General features: G+C 36.0%; 1 protein-coding gene across 5 annotated transcripts; it reads right to left on the bottom strand.

Moving 5' to 3' along the window:
- Positions 1 to 4,686: 4,686 nt before the first annotated feature.
- On the bottom strand, positions 4,687 to 22,040 carry LOC138125693 (very long chain fatty acid elongase 7-like). 5 transcript variants are annotated; one of them, XM_069041142.1, is made up of 5 exons: positions 21,891 to 22,040; positions 6,009 to 6,086; positions 5,769 to 5,956; positions 5,343 to 5,723; positions 4,687 to 5,208 (listed from the first exon to the last, which is right to left on the bottom strand). In XM_069041142.1, exons 2-5 carry the CDS (start codon positions 6,073 to 6,075, stop codon positions 4,903 to 4,905), a joined length of 942 nt encoding a protein of 313 aa, XP_068897243.1. In that variant the 5' UTR covers positions 6,076 to 6,086; positions 21,891 to 22,040; the 3' UTR covers positions 4,687 to 4,902. The 5 variants fall into 5 exon arrangements, with proteins under 5 accessions (XP_068897243.1, XP_068897238.1, XP_068897239.1 ...); XM_069041137.1 differs by lacking the exon at positions 21,891 to 22,040 and adding an exon at positions 14,487 to 14,617; XM_069041138.1 differs by lacking the exon at positions 21,891 to 22,040 and adding an exon at positions 10,024 to 10,330.
- Positions 22,041 to 22,871: the final 831 nt, after the last annotated feature.

Raw genomic sequence — 22,871 nt, 5'->3', positions numbered from 1 at the left:
AGATTATAGGTGACCAAACTATAGAAGCGTACTCCAAAGCGAGATCGAACATAGGTGAAGTAGAGCAGCTTTAACGTGTCAAAATCCGAAAATTCTCTGCCGTTTCTCAAAACAAATCCGAGAGACTTAGAACAAGAGTTGACGACTGACTCGATATGGTTAGTGAAGGACAGCCTGGAGTTAAAAACAACACCAAGATCCCGAACTGAATTACTGCGCGGAAGTGTTGTACAAATTACATAGCTAAAAAATTTTGGCCGTCATTGTCTGTCAATTCAAAAAAAAAAATTGTAATCCGTACTTTATTGTCATCATGATTACCGTCTTGATTATGAACGTTATTTTTTGGGTGGTAAATTTCAAAACTCAAAATTATTTTGTCATTTCTACTACACAGAACGTTTACCTCAGGTTATCTATGTACGATTGCTATAATTTTGTTAATTCATGTCGAATTTTTGGAATATCTGAGCTTCAAACAGTTTAAATTGATTGTCAAAATGACAAAAATCGAAAGTGGGGTTACGATTTTTATTTACACTTTACTTGAATGTCAAGAAAGTGACGGCCAAAATTTTTTGGTCGTCAATGTCATTTCAAAATTTGGTTAGATTGTCATAAATTTTAAAAAATTCCCTGCTTGATTATGCCCACATCAACAAAGTGTCAAAAAATTGAGAAAAAAATGACGAAAAAATGTCGTACAACTTGATGATAGGTTATGATATTTACGACTGTTTTACAATGGAGCATTTTCGATTGCGTCAAAGAATGGCCTTGACGATCAAAATTTATTGCTCGCGACTGTAGGTACTATTCCGGACACGGAATCTTGGCCAACATTTTTTTGACATTTCTAAAAAAATTATGTGAACCAATCATTAGCGTCATTAAAAAATGACAATTAATATCTGTTCACGTTGGAATGAACATCAGTGGTGCAAATAACCTGCCCTGTTACTATGACAACTCATGTGAAAGTTAGTGCCAAATGCGTGGGATTTGCGACACTGATGTTCAATCCAACGTGAACAGGATATATTAAAAATCACTTTGAAGTTTTTATTCTGACATCAAAAAAGTAAGGAAATGGCATTATCGAGTCAAAAGTTGGATTATATTCAATAAAGGCCAGTTCACACATAGGTATTTATCAGTTATGGCCAAGATTCCGTGTCCGGAATAGTACCATAGTACCCATCGCGATCATAAAAAACAACTACACTAGAAATTTCGCTGTGTAAATTTGAATGAATATCATTGTGACAATTGAAAAATTCCGCAATTACCAGATTTTCAAAAAAGTCATTCTGCAAACCTGAATACATGATGGTGGTACCATTAGAAACATTGCTACCGAACTGGGTGTTAGCACTAGCACTGTGTTGCGGACGCGTTTATTTTCACGAATTTGAAAATTTTAAATATTGAGGTTGACAAATTTTGACAAATCTCAGTACGTTCACTTAGCCTAATTTGCAAAAAATCTCAGTGGCGTCCCAAGTTAACTGTAGTCGTTTTTTATGATCACGATGGTAGAAAAAAAATACCTATAGTCTACTTTTTTTAAAAACAATTGTCAATATCAAAATTCCCTCAAAAACCAGGCTGTACTATTGGGGACAAATTACTTTGGTCGTCAAAGTCAGTTGACTGACATAAAGTTGTAAAGCAAGCATTAGGACGGTTAACCTTATTTTTTACTACTGTCAACCACTGTCACTGTCAAACTCATCATTTCAAAATGTTAAATACCGAAAAATGGACAATTGAAGGAGACATTCCTAGGAGGAAAAATTGAAAAGGTTTCCACAAGGCAATTTGGCCCATGGACAATCCCCCGGAAACAAAGGAGATGATTCTAAATTTTTGAATGATGGAAGGTGCCATCTTTTTGACAAGAGAAAAGTCAATAATTTGAAATTGTCATCACTATTGACTTGACGTTAATGCTTGGTTTACATTAATTTGTTTTGAAGTGACAGAAGAATGACGACCAAAGTATTTTGTCCCCAATAGTACCACCCTAAAACCTGTGGTTTCGGAACATATGTATCGTAAAATCTCCCTAAATCAGGTTTGAGGTTATATCAATAATTTTCAAAAGTCAGAAAAGTTGCAGGTGTAAGCAAATTTTATACCAAAAGACAAGAAATGAAGACGATAATGACACTGAAAAATACAACTGAATATATTCAGTAGGGCAAGCAACTTTACATCAAAAGGGCTAACCTGGCTGACATACAATTGACATTTAATTTTGCGAACCTAATAACCATCAAATAACTAGTGGCTCATACCAACACGACAACAATTTGACAATTGTTTTAAAGAAAAGATGAACTTTATCATATTATAAACGGGATCAAGTGGTCATTAGTATTTTTGGTTGCGTACAAAATAAATTCAGAAATAAGCCTTATCTGACTCGCCCTGTATACCATGCGTTTTCCTAACGGAAGGCATCCCAGTGTGAATGTTATTAGGTGTTTTGACCAAGGACTGAGAGATAAAAAAAAATGTAACAATGACAACTACATACGATGACTTTTAGTTACCTATTGCGTTGCTGCCATTTTCATTTTCACTTTCTGAGAGGCATCACAGTGTGAATGTTATTAGGTGTTTTGATCAAGGACTGAGAGAAAAAAAAATGTAATCATGACAACTACATACGATAGCTTTTAGTTACCTATTGCGTTGCTGCTATTTTTTTAACTGAAAGCTGCAGAACAGTTTTTGGTGCAGAATCGGAGTCTACGTTGTGCTATGTTCTGCTACTAAAACGCCTATCTGTCCTTTTCGACACACCCTATATATGGACCAATTTTTGTAAAATTTCACAATGATGCTAATTTGTTTTAAGGATGGCGTTTTAATACCTTTTGGAAAATTAACAAGGTTTTTTTTCTCTTTTTCTTGTAGTACAACTGTCGTCAGGAATGGTCATTGTTTATTGTTGCTGTGCAGTTTAGTATAATAATTAAATCCTTACACGATTTAATTCACAAATAAAGGGAGTTAAAATGGCTGGAGGTACCTAATGCGACCTTTATCTCCACACATTCAAATTATCCATCTGTTAAATTTCACAAAATAAGTGGAGGATACCTGTATATTTTTTAGATCCACATAATTGCTGCAAGTGTAATGTTGGCTGCATCATAAATTTCGTTAGGCTTATCATCACTGGTGAATCACCCCGTATTAATGGATTATTTGATAATAAAATTATGAAGTATTTGTTAGCATAGGCAACACAATATACAGCATCGTCTGAAAGTTTAATTGTTCTGAATTTGGTTCATCAAGTCAGTGTAAGATGGCGCTTCATCGGTAAAAAACAAGTGGTTCAATATCTTAAAAAAAATAACATTAATGTCCCCAACATACAAGGAAAAAATGATGTATATTATGTCTGTTAAAGCTGCCAATTTACATTACGCTAAAATATGTTTAATGGATCAAATTAAAATAATCAAAGCAGGTAGAGAAACGTCAATGTGGATACATTATGTATATCGAATAATAATTACAAATACCAACTTTCATTGAATTCAAAAGGTTTTAGATCTTTTATTGTTACCTTTCTCTCATTCCTGGCGTATTATCTTTTTTGTACACTTACAATTTTCTCAGCTTTCCATTAATAGCGCTCTTGTAAACATCCTCTCCGACATTTTCATAACTGGTTCTTCATGCCTCCGTAAATATCTAATTAAATTTTTGATCGCCGTAAACACAAATGGAGAAACGTCTTACAAGAAATGGAAAGAAGCAAAGAAGTTAAACAAGAAATGTAACGTTAATTTCCTTCCATTTTATTCAACTCTTCTTTTCCATTCCTTCACTTTCGTTCACTTTGCCACTTTCGCCACTAAGACTACGTGAGATACCTACATGACGACCTAGTGTATTTCTGAAAAACAATGAAGAACCCAACAGAAATGAAAGACGAAAAAGAAGATCAAGAATTATCAGTAGAACATGTAATAAATATTAGGTACGTTGGTCGTTACTAATTTTACAACGTGTCTTTTCCTTTTATAGCTTCATCTTCACTGTTATTGGTGTTTTTCTAACCCAATTCCAATACACGAAATTACCTACCTACTGAAATTTTCAGCGAACATCATCTCTATTGGCACATATGAAAATAAAAAAAAAATGATACACAAAATTTGAAGGTTAATAAAGAAATTCACATCATTCAAGCTCGATCTCCGTGTACGTGTGTTAATGGCAATTAAATTTCTTTTGTACATTTCCTATTTCTTCATTTGGATTAATTTCATTAAAAAATAATTCTTTTCGACCTGAAACCGTTGGAGCATGTCAAAAACTTGGCAATGATTCTAGTCCTAACTAACCTTCATTTACCATCCGGAAAAAATTACCAACAAAACTATCATCACGTATCTATGCTTTATGGGCATGTAAATACTTAATAAGCTATTTTTCCCAAAAGAAAAAAAATAGTGTTTTGACTTTACGCTCAACTATTACGTTTCCCTGTTACTTTTTGCACTAAAAACCATAAATGCCAAAATACTCTGTTTTACCGTACTAGATACCTATCGGTGGTGATAGTACTTATGCGTAATAATAGTAGTATCTAGTATTATGTAGTAGTACTTCTCTGTACTATGATGTTTCTAAAATTATTTGAAAATAAAATGCGACGAATAAACTCCTTCTTTATTTGTAGTCTGTAACACATACCTAGATTTGAAGGCTAACATGTAAAAATCTTGAGTTTTTAGTTAATGCAAAAAGAACTGATTTTAGGAGTGGTTAATAAAAAACCTATTAATATTCATGTTTCATTGTAACATGCAACGACGAATATATAAACACATAAAAACGAAACAATCATCACTTATAAATATATAATAATAGAAACTAAAGTGTCTTTTGGTGGTACCCGTTGTGTACCCCGTTGTGTACCCCGTTGTGCACTCCGTTGTGTTTCTCTCCGTTGGCGACGCCGTTGTGCTTGACCCCGTTGGTCATCTTATCGACGGCCGTGTGCACATTGCCGTTCTTCTCCGATTTCTTGTTCTTCTTGTAGGCTTGATTGTAGAAGTCGTTAAATAGGTAGTAGAAGAAGATGGCGTTGGGTAGCGTGAAGAAAACGGACCACCTCGGATAACCGCAATCTTGCCAGAGTAATTGGAAGTTGTGCAAGAAGCCGAGGCAAAACTGTATCTGAAAAAATCAAACAACGCCAAATTAGTACCGTTGACAATGGTCAATTATGAGTGAAAAGGAGAAAACAATCCGTTCCGGTGTACCAGTCGTAGGTGCACACGGTAACAATCTAATAGGTACCGCCTAATTACCATTTGCAGATTTGTGATATATTTTTTCCACCAGAGGTATTTCTGCAGTTGGGGTCCTATCGCCGCCAGCATGTAGTACGTGTACATGATGATGTGCACGAAGCTGTTGATGAACCCGACGAAGATCCCGTGGCCTCCGGGAAAGTACTTCGTGACGCCCCAGCCGATCAAGGGCATCACAGTGTGGTGGTACAAATGGAGGAAAGTCACCTGGTTGTACTTTTTCCTCAAGATGAAGAACACCGTGTCCAAGAGCTCGGATATTTTCGCCATATAGAAAACGTACACTCCTCGAGCCACCCTCATCGCGTGCGGCGTCCTCGACCAGTCCACAGGCTCGCACTTCCAGCTGTACCTGTCCCAGTAGGCGCCCTCCAACGCCTACAAAGTACCATGAGTGCGACTCAACCAGCACCACCGACTCACCTCCCAAAACATCCACGTGCTCACCACCACCTGCAGGGCGTTGTACACGATTAAAACGAATTTTAACTCGAACGGGGGACGGTTTTTCATCAGTCGGGGTCCCAGCTTGGTCACGAAGTACAAATAGAACCCCACTATGGGGAAGATCACGGGGTGGGTCACCAAGAACCAATCGTTTGTGCGCGGATCTGAAAGTGTCAATGTAGCCGGCCTGTTGGATTCTCCGATGCAAGTAGTTACCTCCCAGGTCGGTGAAAAGGAAGCGGTAGTACCCCTGGAGGACTCCCTGGGCCGTCGTGTTCGACATGGCTGGCGCGTCTGAAATGACGCCAGTGTTACAATTTTCACCAAATTTTCACTTCCAATGAACAGTAAGCTTTGGTACTGCTGCAGTACCAACTCAAGCGCAACCAAAAGTCGTCGCAAATGATTCTAATTTTCAGGGGTACCACCGAAAATGTGCTCTCTTCTTATTGTTATTTTTTATTAATTCAGTACAACTCAAACCAGCTTCCGCCTCTCACTTTTATAAAACAAAATTTAGGTAATGGATGACTCGTAATGAATGGAAAATACTAGACAGAAGGATTACTTCACACTAAGAGTCTTGTCAACTGAGTTACTTCTAGAAACAAATAATGCAAGACCTCTTCGGTTTGATCGTTATATAGAAGTTACATAATCACCTGATGCTAATTACAACCAAGTGGACAATTTATGTAAAAAAAAACAATATTAAAACTTTTGCTGAGTGTTGCGGTCAAAAGTCACAGCACATGATATCAACTGTAATAATATAAATAACAAGAGGCTTTAAAAACTAATTTGTTACTAATGGTTGTCAATAACAATAATAATAAACGGTTTTAGTTAGTAGCACAATTTTATTTAATTTCAATTGGATTTTTTTTAAACGGTACTACTGGAAGACTCGTTAAAAATAAAAACTCACTTGTGTTATTATTAGTCCTTGGTAATTGTACCGCACTAGTTATCACACGCGTAACAAACCACCATAGTGTGTTTGGAGTCGCAGAGTACACTGAAGTACCGCATGGACGTTTGACGGCTTATACCATCAATCCTACTTCTTCACTTTCAAGTTCATGGAAACCGAAATCGCTAATTGCAGGCTGGTACGTCTAATGAATTAAATGGCCGGTTCGGTACTGTAATTTCGGTAATTAGTACTACCCGTCCGCGGGGTGGTACCGTCAACTGACTGCCCCACCGAGCGTCTTTTATTTAAGTGGGCAGTTTTAGGGCAGTTGTGCAAACCACTGCAGGAATAAAGACAATTCCTCATTAGTCCAATTAATCGGTATTGCGCAGCTCAGATTTTTTCCGATCGATTGAAATCGATCGACTTTAGCGCGTCGTTGCTTTTCTCCGTTTTATGAAAATTGACGTTTATCCAGCGACTTTCACTTTTACAGCTGTGCCTAGTGCTGTGGCGTGATTTACCAACTCGCCTAGATAGTACCGAGATGGTTAAATGAAAAAAGCGTTTCCGGTTGTACCAATTCCAAAGTCCGCACTCGAGGATCGCACTCTTGAAGTCTTGAAGAGACGAAGTAGGATGCAATCATGTTAATTGAATAGCGGAGGTGAGCTGGTTTTCCACCACGACGTCTGGTAAAAACGGTGCAACGGGAATTGTTGCGGTTAAGACGAGATGAAAGCGAATTTGGCAGAAATCGAGAGAAATTCTTGAAATTCTTAGTTTTAGTTAATTATACGTGAAATGGTGCTGCCGGAATTGTCACCGACGCGTTTCCCTTTGTCAGGTGGTTAATGGGTACGACCAGTAATTAAATCGCCATCAACTTGCATATTTTTAACATAGTTGCACATAAGTACCAATAAACTAGATATTTCGCATTTCGCAAGGTTATCAGGGTGTCTTAAAATTCGACCAAATAAAAAAAATGACACCTTCAACATAAAATAAAAACATATTGGTCTAGCTTTTTGTATTCGAAAATTCATGCAAAAAGCAACAATTCTTGCATTTTCGTTGCCAAAATGACGATTTTCTGATAAAGGAACAATTTTTAACAATTTTCCAACACATTTTATGACTTGATAATAACATTCCTGAAGATAAATTAATCCGGCCTTAATACCGTGTCACGCGATACTAATTTAAGATTAAGCAGCATAGGACGCAGTCGGTATTTGGATGGGTGGCCGCTGAAGAACCGCACTTATGAATATAAAAAATATAGTTTCCAAACGAATTGTCATTAGTTGATAGGAATATCCCCAATAAAAAATAAATCCGGCCTGGATTCCGTGCTCTCTTTATATCTTGATATCATGATTGTTAGTTATTTATTGATCATAGCAGTTAACACAACTCTAAATGACGTGTTTACACATTTTGAACAGCTACGGTATCTTGTTTTTTACACACTAACCAAACTATCTGTCATTTTACCGCACAGAGTGCGTAAACTAACGCAAAAATTTTAAGCTTTCTGGAACCTCAAAAAAAAGTTAGCTTATTATAAATGAAGTCCATTTATACTAAGACAAGCTACCGCTACCATTGGTCCGCTCAGTTGGCTAAAGTCCCTAGATATATCTAGGGACTTTACAGTTGGCGTCTGATGGCGCCATCTTGTGGTGTAAATCGTCAGCATGTCAGTAATCAGTATAATAGATAACTTTCTGCCATTTCATTTATCAATTGTCAGTCTTTGACAGGTTTTGCAAAATTATTGGTTACTACAAATTTCAAATTTGAGAAAACGAGTAATGAATGGGTCGTCGGCCAAAAATATTAATACATTACTAACGCGGTAGACATTTTACATCGCTCGGTTTTTGTCAAAACACTCCCGCTGCGCGGTCGTGTTTCAATCTAAAAACCTCGCGCTGTAAAATGTAGCCTACCACATTCGTAATGTAAATAACTATAACAACCGATGATAAGCAACAACTAGAAGAGAGTCCTTTGTTCCACCAGGACAAAGCTCCGCCTCACAAGAAGACGTGCAGGTTCTAGCCTGTTGTCCATATACACATACCAATCCCTCTATTAACCGGATTTGGCCTCTAGGGATTACAATTTATCTCAAAATTGAAAGTATTTTTGCAAGAAGCAGGTATAAGGTTCAAGGTAGAACACCGAAGAATTGCTGACGTCAAACTTGTTAGTCTCAAATGCATTTAAAAAAAACATGTTTTTACCTTGAAATTTTGGAGATCATGAGCAACTAATTGCCAATTTTCTATTCAATGCGCAAGCGCTAGCTCTGTATTTTTGTTTCTAACGAGCTTTGCTACAGCAAGAGTGGAGTTAGCAGAACAACAGCTATCAGAGAATAACCTCTCGATGGGGATATTGAACTAGTTGAGAAAAATTGGTTTTAGTGTTTTGTCAAGGGCAATAAATGATGAATGTGACCTAGAATATCTTCTTTATTTCTAAGATAATGAAAGGAAACTCATTCAAATGGTACTGGAAAGTTACCTTCATTACGCTGATACCATAAATGTCGTCCAGAAAGCGCAATAAAAATTCTTGACGAGATTCCAATTCCAAAAATTTCTAAGAATATGAAATTGTTGTCAAAACAGTAAACATTCTGGCGTAACTGTAAAATCGACAATGTCTTACTTGAATATGGAGATAATTAATAAATAAATAATTGAGTTTTGAATTCATGGATTTATAGCTAAATAATAATTTGTTTTGCAACGTTAAAATAGTTGTTAGAAATCGAAAATTTTTAGCGTAGCTCAAAAACCAATAATATAGTCGCATTTGATTGTGCTAATAGTTAAATAAATAATTAATTGAACTCTGAATCTCTTTCAATTCAATTAATTAAATAATTCGATTTTTAGAATTTGTTTTTTTCAATACTATACAGTACTTAATGCTTGTACTAAAGGTCAGTACGGTCGGTTAAAAATACATGCCAACGTCAAAATTATTATTCCAGAATGTAAAAAATGTCTTACCTTGAAAATGTTATGAAATGAGGGTCACTTTTGGCATAAATAATCACTTCAAAAAATTTGTCTGTGCGTCGAAAGTGTCGCCGACTTTGAATAAATTGCAAAATTTGTGTCTATCACCCAGACTTATTGTTTTCGCTTATAAAACGACGCACCTGTTTTGCTAATAATTTCCGCGAAGCGCTTAAACATGTAGGACCCTAGCAACACGTCATCCCATGAAAAATACCCCTTTATTCGCGCTTCGCAATAAATTGAAAAAATTATTGTGACATGCTGTACATACACTTATACAATGAGAATTATTTGGGTTTCACAATCACCAAGCAGTCTCTTCTCCGTTTACCACTTAACACACCAACATTCATAACACTAACACACTTAACGTTTCGCCTAGAACTGCTTCCTTGATTTTGGCGAAATAGAACAGCATCTGGTCCTGAACTATAATTTCTCCTTCTCAAACTTGTTGCACCGGACCTGTCCTCGTCACTCTCAGATGAGTTAAATTAATTTATAATTCCAAGGTTTCGTTTTTGTCAAGATTTGCGACTCTGGAATTTCCGAAAATAATTGGCGGGGAAGTAGTTTCGATTGATTGTTTGCGACTTATTAGACTTGACCTGACCTGACCCCTCGACAATCCGTGTCACGGTCGGTGACTAGAATTGCTTCTTCACGTTTTGTAACAGACAACGCCACACTTCTTGCACAACTGGATTTGGAGGGATGAGCACTTTTGTAATGATCTCCTCGATTTATTCCACAAAACTGGTGCCGCCAAGAGCGTCCTTGTTTAGTGCCAGCAGGAGAGTGTCGCTAATTCATAGATTCAAGCAAGAAAAGGGAAAGTTGTTTACGTTTATTCGACCAATTGATTAGCGCCAAACACTATGATTGTATTGTTGGTTGCCTACGCAAACATGAATTCATAAATAATAAACTGCTTTAAATCTAGACAAAATAAAATTTGCGATGTAAATCAACAAAAACAAAGCAATGAAGCTTAGGAAAAACACACTCGTACGTCAGGTAGGTAGGTATACCTCTTTTTTATAAGAGCAAAGTGTTTTGTTTTCGTATGATATTGAGGTAAGGTGACTAACTCGCAGAATGTTCCTTTGAATTCTTTTAATTGTGGTGGCACTTTACTCTCTTTGATGTTTCTTGAAGTTTGAACCGTTATCCTTGATAGGCATACAAAAAAATTTGGAACGCGCATCTTGGATAGTTGTTCAACAATAGTCTGTTAACCTTTATGGATCAGGTATTTCTATGAAAATGGATAATGTGGAGCTTCTGCAGATTTATAAAATATTTATATAAAGAGGGCATGACCTCGACAGGAATTTAAATCGACATGGATGTTACACTGGGTGAGTTTGCACCTTGTCTGCCAGATGGGTTCCGCGGTTGTTGACACCTTAGCAAAAACAAGTTTAATGCAACTTGCACAAAACAATTTGGAGCGATTCACGAACAATGCAAAAGAATTGTTGAGATGATTTATCACTATTGGTGAAGCACACACAGATTTTTTGCACCGAAAATCAGGACATTTATGAATGAAGTACTTCTTACTAAATAGTACCAAGTGGATCTTCACTGTCTTTCAGTGTAGTTATTTTCAAAAGAAGGAGCCTATTTGAAAGAGGAGTTTCTCAGTAAGTTGTTCCTTCAAGGTTTGCAGAATCTATGCTGCTGCTTCCATAGGTTCTTCCTTCAAGTTTCTTTTGTGGAATTCTCGAATGTGTGTTGATAAATCTTATTGAAACTGCACATGTCTTATTCTGTCGGGTTTCTTCCGATTTTAAGGAAGTTTACAAATCAGTTTTTCCTCTCAAGAAATTATGAAGGATTCCAAAGGAATCTTCTATGGAGATATTGATAATATTTGATTAATCGTCTATCAATAAACATGTGCGAGTGTAAAGAAGTAAACTGGATCTAGTTCGAGAAATGTGAAGAAAAGAATGTTTTGCAAGTCGTTTATTTTTATTTCCTTTGTCGTAAAATTTTAATTCGCAAAAAGTTGAAAAAATCCCTAATTAAACCAGACCGCGCTCTTTCCCACACAATAAATTAAGTATGTTGTATTGTGTGAACTCCAAATTCGCGGATCAATCTTTAATTAATTCATTCAGGAGATTTTTTTCCCGAGAAATTTGATTTTTTTTTCTAATAGATTTTTTTAAATTATAGATTAACGTCGTTTATAAAAACTAATTGCGTATAAGCACACACAAGGACAGAGGATCAAAAGTGGCAACTGAAATGGAAGACATTAATCAATAAGTACACATTTACGTAAAATAATTTTTTTAAATATTATTGTCCTCGCATTTTATTTAGTGAGAGGTAGTCACATCGTCACCTGTTGATAATTATCTTTTTATATGTTCCAACAACCAATAGGATGTTATAACAAATAATGTAGCCGTTGTTATTCAAATTATTTTATAAAAACTTCTCACTATTCATCAATTCATCATATTAAAGAGAATTACTCAAGAACTTTTTATTTTGAAGTTGGCAGTAATTAATATAACTTATACACAGATATAAAGTCCATTCAAAAATCAAAAAATCACCAACGTGGCATTTTCCTGGATAATTACTAGCGGCAACGCTGTCTAGTGTAAAATTTGTAAAATTTTGAGGTTAAATGTTTATTAAGTGTCTTGTTTTTCTGGGCATGTTTAAGTAAAAATAATAAGAATCAATAAATAAATGAAACGTGCTGCTAATAAAACAATATGAACGAAATTCAAAGCAATTGAATTTTATTTTGAATCAAATAAATGTCATAATTTATAGTTACTAATATAGTATGAAAAAATATCTACCTAGGGTTTTTTAAATTTTACCAACATAAAGCAACGGTGGTGGTTTTTTGATTTTTGAATGGACTTTAGTCGTTTTCAATGACATCCGTGCTGTCAATGTGACAATATGTTGGCATCACTTGCTGTTTCAGTTTAGTAGTTTTGAATTTCCTGATTTGGCAATTTACCTTGCCGCGGAAAATTGATAAATTCAAACATCCTCAACTCACCCGTGAGAAACGAAAACAATTAAATTAAAGTAAAAGTAAGAACGACGAGGTAAACAACGCCCGGATTTAAATTTTCAGAATAAAATTTTAATTTTCATAGTGTGAAACTTCTTACGAGAGATCGGTTAGAATTACATATTGTCAAAATTCAATGATATTTTTAGAAATCATTTGATAGGTATTGTCAAGTAGAGAATTAATTGACAAATAGACAATTTTCTTTTCCCGTTTTTTTCGCAACCAACTGTATTAGTTTTGAGAAATTTCGCTAACCACGTGAATGACGATTCTGGTGATTAAAAACAAAAAACGTGTATGTAGTAAAAGAAATTCTGTATTAAAAATATGAGAGAGTAAGGAATAAGAAAAATGACAAAGATTATGAGAATCGTGAAAGATATTCAGGTATTCTTTTTACTAATAAGTGTTAGCAATTTGTGTAGAAATAATTGTTTGCATTTCTTAACGTATCATGAAGGATTGTTTCAAAATCATTTCGACTTCGCGCCGTCACAACTCTGTCTGATAAACAGGTGTTTGATCTATGGACAAAAGAAAATAAACATTTGGCAAGACTGTAACAAACTGACTCTTCTTCAAAATTGGTCCCACTAATTACGAAATTTATAGCTGTAATAAGTCGGAGCTTCATTATGTTGAAACCAATTTAAAACTGAAATCTTCAACAAACATTGCAAATTTTCATTTTAGAAACAATTCTGCAGCTGTGTCTTCAACTGGTTTCGTATACTAAATGCTACCAATTATCGCTACAACTACAAATCATTTATATTTCAGAACGAGATGCTAATCATTTAACAATTCTGTTTTGTTACTCTACTACTAATTAGCAAATATCCAGGCTGTGACTTGCAGATTTTGTTAGAAGAGTTTTAGTACTCTGGTGCCCATCTGGATTTAAAACAAAAAAAATACACACAAAAAAAGATATATAGTTACAGTCACTTTCGATTAAACCTATAAATCGTAGACTTCTTAAGACGCTTTTTAAACAGTCCAGCAGAAATCCCAGATGCGAGTCCTACAGAATATTTTTGGAAAATCCACGGCTTACGTCTAAAGACTAAAATGAATTTCTAAATCACCATTAAATGGTGTAAAAAAACCAGATATCTTCGAACCATCTGACAATTACTTTTAAAGTACTTCTTAGATCCAATTATTACGTTGCATTTGACGCAAACAAAGTTTTTTCCCAATAATTAAAAGATACATTAATATGTACCTGCAGCTGGAGGTATTAAATATTATTTGTTTGACAGAAAAAAATGGTGATTTTTTGTGTTGGAAACTCTTAAGATTTGCGACAAGTGTCTACACAATTAAGATTTGTACTAAAGATATTTAGACAAAGCTAAAACTGGTAATTCCAGTGACACAGTGTGACCGGAACAATCAATAAATTAAGAGATGACAACATTTGTTTTAGAAGAGGTAGCAAAAAAAGCAATTTGAAATTCCCGTCAGGATTTGGGGATATGCCGAAGGTAACGAGGTAGAGATCTGGTGCTAGGTATAACATCTTGCAACATCATGTTGTTCCCTTTAGATCGCCTCTGATTGGCAGGGGTTTTTTTTTTTTTAAACAAGATCATGATACGTCCCACTTTTGTAGAAACAATTTAAAAAGGCAAATAAAACTAAAAACTCTTAAAAATATGAAACAACCTTACCGAAATCCAGATCTGTGTATGGCAGAATTATTCTGGGATCAAGTGGAACTACACACATGTACGCAAAATGGGAACCATGAACATTCTACAAGAACAAAGAACAAAATAACACGTTTTAAGGCAAAGGAAACTATTTCGATTGAAAAACAATCTTGTTTAGCTAGTCTAGTTTTTTGGTATTCATCCTGCGTCATAAACAATTTGGATTATCATATTTCCACTTGTTAACCTGTTTTATTCCAAATTTTGTCTTGTATAAATCTATTTGTAAGAAAAAGTGGAAACTAAAAATGTATTTTTTAAATTAATCACTTCCAGCGTCTTCCCCAGTTAACACTAATGAAAAAATTCTGTGCAGCAAGATCAAAGAATAAAACCACTGGCGTTGAAAGTTGTTGATAGTGGTGGTACCGGAGAAAAATCTTAAAATAAGGAAAAAGTGGAAACCCCAAGGATGTAGTAGATATGTAGTGGAACAAAAAAATATTGTGCAGTGGAACGAAAATTACTGATGGTTCCTGGCGGTGGTACTTAACTAGAAACTTAACAAAAGATGTGGAAACAAAATTTTGATTTATGGGTTTAAAGTACTATGTGGTACCACCACTGCTTTCAAAAAATCTTCTCCAAGGGAATAGTTTCCACCCCTATCAAAGTTAAGGTAAAATAGAAAATAATGAACACTTTTTCAGTAAATTAGACACAAAAGAGATAATTTTTTGCATTAAGTCAAAAAAAAATAGATTTTGAACGTTCTTATCTGGTAGTATTTGGGAAGAATTTTGAAAAAAAGTAACTTTTGGAATGGTTTGTGGTAGTGGTACCAAAGCAAAAACATAACGATACGATTTGGTAACACATTTTTTATGATAAGTTAATGTGGAATAGAAAAGTAAAAAAAAAATGATGTGGTACTTCGGAAAAATCTTGAAATAAGAAGTTAATGCGGAGCAAAAAATGATAAGTACTTAGACTTCCAATAGAATTCAAGAAAATTGTATACAATGGTACCAAAAATTATTTGTGGTGGTGGTTCAGCAAAAACTTATCAAAACAATTTGGAACCAGATTTAGTTTTGTCATTTCAAACTTCTTTGCGATGGTACTATTTTCAAAAAATCTTGTCACAGGAGAAAAGCTTAAACAATGTTCCGTTCCCTTTGGGGACTATGATTATGACTTATCGTGGTTGTATTTCTTGACGAAAATCTTGAGGTAAATAAAAAAAATGTAGAGAAAGTTTTCTTGGCTATACTATAAATACTGGGCTGGGCAACCACACATTAATGTACCAAATGGAAGGCCAGATAGATATGCTTAGTGAAAGAGATTAATTAAACAAGAATTTTGTAGTACTACAAAGAACACTTTAGAACTTTACAGCCTTATTCTCTTTTCCTTTAGCTAAGTCCAAGAAGGGTACTGCTACATGACGAAAAATAAATTGATAATTTGTGGAATATAAAAGACATATTTTCTTGAGCATTGTTTCAACAGAGTTATGCGTCAACATTAAATATAGAATAATTCAGCATATCATAACATTATTTTGCTGCAGCCTTGAATGTCTCCATAAAGCATCGCGGAAACAAACATTAAAATTTTTCTTGAGCATCAGCAGTTCATTCCATCACAGCTTCTGGGTCGGCTCATCCAGTGGTCATCACCGATTGTTGGTGTCACGGGGTCACGACCTGAATAAATCCAATTGACATTTCGTCGGTTCAATCGTCCATATTTTCCACAAGAAGTCCGCCAATCAATAAGTTACATAGTTTCTACATACCCAGTTGAGAAATCTGAAAGCAGGAGAGTCCACATGAGTGGAACGTTTCAACACTTGTAACAAAGAAAATATTGAGAAACACCGTTAAAAAAATTATTCATAAGGACGAGCGCCGCTTCTCGCCTGTTATCCTGTCGTCAGTTGGGTTTTCCCGTGACGGTGATGGGAGCAAAGTCCGGACGCCGCCGAAACCGCCTCCCAATTAGCGAGCGCGCACGTGTGGGGACTTCCTCCGGCAGCCTTGATCACCGAGTCACCATCCTCCGAGAAACTAGGCTTCTTATATAAGCCAACCCAGCTGAAACAAGCCGATAGTATGTTGTGGCATAATCGTGGTAAAATTCAAGCCAAGGTCGTCGAAAAGTTCTTTCACTTTTGACACTGAATTTCTCTTTCATCATTTTGGCAGCATTTCACTATCTGCTCCCGAGTACGCACTATCTGCATCAAGTTGCGTCACGTTGACACAACCGTCCGAAGGGACCGCCGCACCGAGCTGCGCTTCCGGTAACCCTTGTCGCAGCTTACGTCGCTCTGGTCAATGTCGGCGGCCCTGAACGTCTCCTATTGGACGCGACGGAATTAAAATGACGCTGTTTATCGCTGATTATCGTCGTCTTGACGCAAACTCCACACAAAAAACTCCAATTGATCGATCAAGAAAACGCAAAGATTTCACTTTCGACCCGTGCATGCACCGAGTGTGCAACGAACGTATCTGCACTTATATAACTCGCTGAGTCAATTTCAGTTTTAAATAGCAAATGCGATTCGTTATTTTATTGTTATTGCTACCGTTATTATTATTTATACAGGAGCGAGTTGGGCAACTTTACGCGTCTGAAACGAACCATTGCCAAATCGTCAAAACAATCAACTCTTGCTTTTTGTAATTATTGTAATAAGAAACGAGGGTATGTCAAAATTGGGAAGGCTGAGTCGCCTTCGAATATACAAACAGTGGAAATTTAACAGGCTTTGTTGGACCTGTTTCCTGTTCACTTACATGGGCTTACAAGAGATGGCAATCTTGCAAAGATCACGGTTGAGATTAATTAGACGGAATACGGGACATGAATAATGCAATACAGATGAAAGACTTGAACGAGAGCTTTTCAACTACAAATTAAATTAAATAGGATTATGTCCACACATTTAGATTTGGTTCGTGCCAACTTGCTAATAGCGAAAGTCCCAAAACGAACCCCTGCCTAACACCACTGGAATCTATACAATCATTCATCGTTTCTTTATTTATAATCGTACACTCATAAAATAACAATAACAATGTACTTCGTGGAAACTACTCCTAATGATGTGCAGAGTACGACGTACAGTTGGTTGCAAAAAAATCGGGAAACGAAAATTTTCCTAATGTAAATTTGATTTTGTTTATTTGTCAATTAACTGTCTACTTCACAATACCTATTAAATAATTTAAAACAGTGTCATTGAATTTTGACGTTAATTCTAACCTATCTCTCATAAGAAGGTTTCACACTATGCAAAAATTGTAAAAATGTGTCATTTATTCTGACAGTTCCCGTTTTTTTTTGCAATCAACTGTACTCCACGACCTGGATTAAGAATAAACAGTGTTACGAGATTGTCAAAACGTCAAATGGTATATAGTAGCACCGAGTCTAGTTCTAGTTACTTAAAAAAATCTACAACAGTTTGTAGCTTTCTAAATCTAAAAGTAATAAACAATTATTTATTTATAGTAAAAACGTTTTAGATGTGGATTGTCAAACTCAAGGTCGCTTAAAATTTATGATTGAACTGTATTTGGTGAGAAATCTGTCATAAATTCCAAATACCTTATAAGCGCGCCTAGTTACTTCTTTTGGCCAACTTAACGACAAGTCCCCAGTCTACATCTACAAGGTGTCTTAAAATTATCGTATTCCGAGTTCGGGGCTTAGTAGGGGACCAAGTAAAAATGTGTAAGAAAAAAATTGCTGTCACTTTGAAAAAAATATCAATATTTGTTCAAAAGTACCTGAATAATATTCTAGCTATGTTGTACTTCCCTTTTGAACAAAAATTGGAATTTCGAGATAAAGCTGTTTTTTCAAGAAATGTCTTTTCATTTCTATTTTACTATTTTACATAATCATCCTCACCATATTTCAAAATGAATGTCAACCATTTATATTTTTTATTTGAAGAAAACATGATGAAAAGTTTGAACCTTCAGACCCATATATCTTTGTAAAGACCCCCCCCCCCCATATTTTTTATTTTATTTTTTCGAGATTCCTGAGATTTTTCTCTACAAGACCCCCGACTTGGAATACGTTAATTTTGTGACACCCTGTATAACGACCATAGCTAGACTTCTACAACGTTTAATTAGAACAGAACACTACTAAGAACGCATTTTGAACATCATTTCGATTTAAACTCTTGTCTAGAAAAAATGTTAGAAATTATTTATTGTAAATTAGTTTAAAAAAGAGCTAAAACCTAAAAGTAGAATATTTTCTTGCTATATGTTCATCCGAATGTGTAGTGAAAATGTGTAAAACATTCAGCAAAGTCAATAGAGACTTTCTTATACTCAACTTTACTGAACATTAATAAAATTGGGAAGCAGAAGACCTTATTTGCACTTCCAACAAAATTTAAGAAAATCGCATACAATTGGTAGTACCTGTGAAAAACTATGCAACAGGGACGAAAGAATGTATCAGTACCTTGAAAACATTTTGGGGATTCTTGGCATCATTGAGAACCCTTGAAATAGGTATATGAAGACTTTGAAAGAATTTAGAAGTACGACAAAAGTATTAATAAAAACTTAAATCATTCAAAACTCTTCACGGCAGTAGCACCTTGAAAAGATCTCAAAGACTTCTAGGTGGTTTTAATAACTTTTAAAATGTATCAATACCTTGAAAAAATCTTGAAGGATTTTGATCTTAGGCGTCTTTAAAAACCCTTAAAATATATGAGTACCTTGAAAAAAAATTAAAGAAGGAATGGAAGAGTGTAGGATACTAACGGAATGCTGGAGAGAAAAGAAAAAGAATACACGGAGAATAAGGAGAGAGAGAGAAATGGGTACTACAAGGCCAGTAAAGAAGTGGAAAGATTAAGAGCAAAAGGAAGATGAATGAATGTAGAGCTGAGTGAAAGGGACAAGACTCAGGCAAGCAAGAAAGAAGGGAGAGAATCAAAGAATCCAGATATAACAGGGATGTGAGAGGTGTATCACAGAGGAAATTCCGGAGTACCTACCTGGGGAGGGAGAGTCCAAAAGAGAAAAAAATGATGTGGGAACGAGGAGAAAGAAAACAGGATGAGAGGAAAGAAAGTGCAGAACGGGCCATGAGAAGAGAGAGACAATTGAGCACATGTGGAATGGATGTAACGAAATGAGAGAGGGAGAGAAAGGAACGGGGAGAAATACTGAATAAAGACGGAAGGGAAATAGAATGGATGTAAGAGATACGGAAAAGGAGGGACAGAATGGAAAAAGAAAGGGTTGGGAAATAGAAAGAAAAATGTTTCTTTTTTTAGAATTGCAGTTTAGATAAAACTGCAATCACTAATAATCACCAATCCGAAAGCCTGTAGGGCAAATAAAGCATTATTATATTTAAAATAAAGAAGGAGGAAGAAACTAAACATCGAGAATGTAAATTAGGATCTTCTTTTCTATAGTACCTTGAAGAATCCTTAAAGGATACACCTTTAAGAACCCTTGAAATTTTGAAAAAATCTAGAAATAGGAGAAAAAAATCTAGAAGTTGGCGTTAGTTTTTTGAAAGATTTTGAAGGTTTCTAGACGCCTTTCTAAACCTTTAAAGTACATCTTAAAAAATCTTCAAGGTTCTTAGATACCTTTGAACCCTTGAAATGCATGAGTACAATCTAGAAGTAGGAGAAAATTAACAAAACTTGACAATTTAAATTTGGATCTTTTGAAGTTCTTCATGGCGGTAGTACCTTTCAAAGTTCTTCATGCAAGTTTCCAGGCGTCTTTCAAAACTCTTAAACTGTATCAGTACCTAAGTAGAGAAACGTAAAAAGAGCGAGAACCGAGAAACCATTCGAAGTTCTCTGTGGTGGTAGTACCTTGAAAAATCTTGAAGCAAGTGCGGCAAGTTATCGACAACAAAAGTTGGACTTGACTTTTAAAACTCTTGATTGTAGTATGTAGTACATACTTGGGAAAAATCTTATAGTAAGGATGTTCGAGATGTAAAGACTGGATTGGACAATCACGCATTAATGTAGCAAGTGGATATTAACGCAATCGCGCGTGCCTAGGTCACACTACGCAAAATTACCGAAAGAGGCTAATCCATGCACACCAATCAACAAAATTATTCAAAAAATAAAATATGCAAACTAGATGCAATTTATGCAAAATTTTAATAGCTTGACTTAATGAACTTTGTATTGAAACAGAACTGATCACAATCGCAGTCAGTGACTTGGTCGTGCTACGAAAAGAGTCACGGCTTCGGTGATGATCCTTGCAGGATATCTTATCTGTCCATCTGGCTCCCCGAGTCCTCCAGCTCAAGTACTCGTCAAATGTTTACCACACAGAAAATTTCCCTATCCAACACCTCCGGTTTGGTCATCTTGTTTACATATTTAACACCGAAATATGTAACTATTGGGCAACACACGCGAACAGAATTGGGACGAAACGGAATCCTTGAGCAAATTTTGGACGCTTTATTGGAACAGCGCTGATTTTTATAACGTAAAGAGGTTTTTATTGTACAGATTAACGAGCAAGTGTGTACAACGTGTACTTAAAAATTTCGCAACATCACAGCTGAGGTCACCAAACGCTTTTTTCGTCAGCATTTTGACTTAATAACATGGATGACTCAATTAAGACAATTTATTTGTATTTTTACCACGCTGGTGTCGAATGAAATGAAATCGGAAAAACTTGTTTATGGTGGGTTATCCCACCAGATTCATCCAAAAATTCCACTCACTACGCACGACATTGTCTTCACTCACGTCTTGTCCATCTCAACAATCGCAAAACGAGTCTAGTGTGGGTTGAGCAACCGCGTTTAATCCACCGCAAATTATATAATTTTTATATAAACCGACTCATTATTTATTTATTTCGTTGCATTATTAATTTTACTTTTTGACTGACTTACCGCAATCCCTCTAACGAGCGAATTAGTGACTTATGTAAACTGCGTGTCTTGAGCCACCGCCAGTCACGTCGCAGCTTCATTCGCATCCGTTTTGTGACATTCAAAAGGTGCAAGTGTCAACACGCGATTTTTTTGTCGGTGCATTTTGTGAAAAAATACGCACATGCGTATTTAGGCGCTTTTATGGTTTTCGTAAACAAGTAGATCTCAACTAAAAAAAATTGTTATTGATTGTAATTACACCATATAATTGATTTCTGTCGAGCTACGTGGTGACGTTAACCATGAAAACTTGTACTAATAATTTAATAATCAATTAAATGCAGAAAAACACGCAAAAAGCTGCAGTTTGACTCTCCTCCATTAGGCAAAACAATGTCATTTTCCGAGCCACAAACGTCACACTTTTTCTCGTTATCCATTTTTTACAACCCGTTTGGACGCAGAAATTGCTCTGGATGATCTTGTCACACTTACCTTGACTGCTGATTTATTACCCAATAAAAATCTAAATAAAGAACTGACGCTTGTGCAGGGAGTCCCACAGGGCGCACCACTCGCACCTCTGCTGTTCCCCAATTAAACTCCAATTTGCTGGACGACCGGAAACTGAACCTTGTGCAACGTATGCGTTTCGATAATTATTTTGTCGTTACGTTTCGATCGTCCGCGCTTGACAGTGACAACGCGATTAGCACATTCTGCAATCGGACGTTCGAGATTCGCCGGAGAACAAAGAGCCAGTTGCACAAGATGGCAATTTATTTACACAAAATTTACGACTCGTGCTGGGCATTAAGAACACGTGAAACGCGTTCTAATCTGATTCCTCCGCCGAACACAATGACTCAACTGAGAGGAGAGTCGCGCCAACTGGAGACTGAGCAGAATCCGGATTGGCCCAATTGGGGGTGGTACCAGTACCAGTCAGAACGAGGAGGGTTCAAATGGGAAAAACCAGGTCGGGTCCAACATCGGGAGGATTCAAACGGGAGAAGATGTGTTGAGGGTGGTACCCATCGAGCAGTACTCCGGCAAAATCAGGTCGGATCTGGCAGCAAATGTCAGTAGAGCAAAGTACGCTCGTCGCCAAAATGCCAAAAGTCGTTGCACTGTGCGTCGGTGCAGCTTCGCTCGAATGCGGTAGTACCGAGGTTATCCGAAATAGATCTAAATATAGAAACAGGTGGTTAGATTTTGTGTGGTACTGCTTGGCCAAAATTGAAGCGACAAATAGAATACAGTGGTACCTGGTGGTTCGGATGAAGTACCAGTACAAGGGGTACTGAGGTTTAAAAAAAAAACATTATTCAAACATGCAGAATACAAACAAAAATGTTGTAGAAGGACAACATGATTTAATTATAATAAAAATAGTAGTAATGAGTACTAGTACTACCATTAGTAGTACTTGTAGATAATTTGAGACGGTTTTCTTGTTTTTTTTTGTTGGACGAG

This window comes from Tenebrio molitor, chromosome 3 (assembly GCF_963966145.1).
Source record: "Tenebrio molitor chromosome 3, icTenMoli1.1, whole genome shotgun sequence".
NCBI lineage: Eukaryota > Metazoa > Arthropoda > Insecta > Coleoptera > Tenebrionidae > Tenebrio > Tenebrio molitor.
Note: the sequence above shows the minus strand (reverse complement) of the source record. Positions and strands in the feature narration are given on the sequence as shown.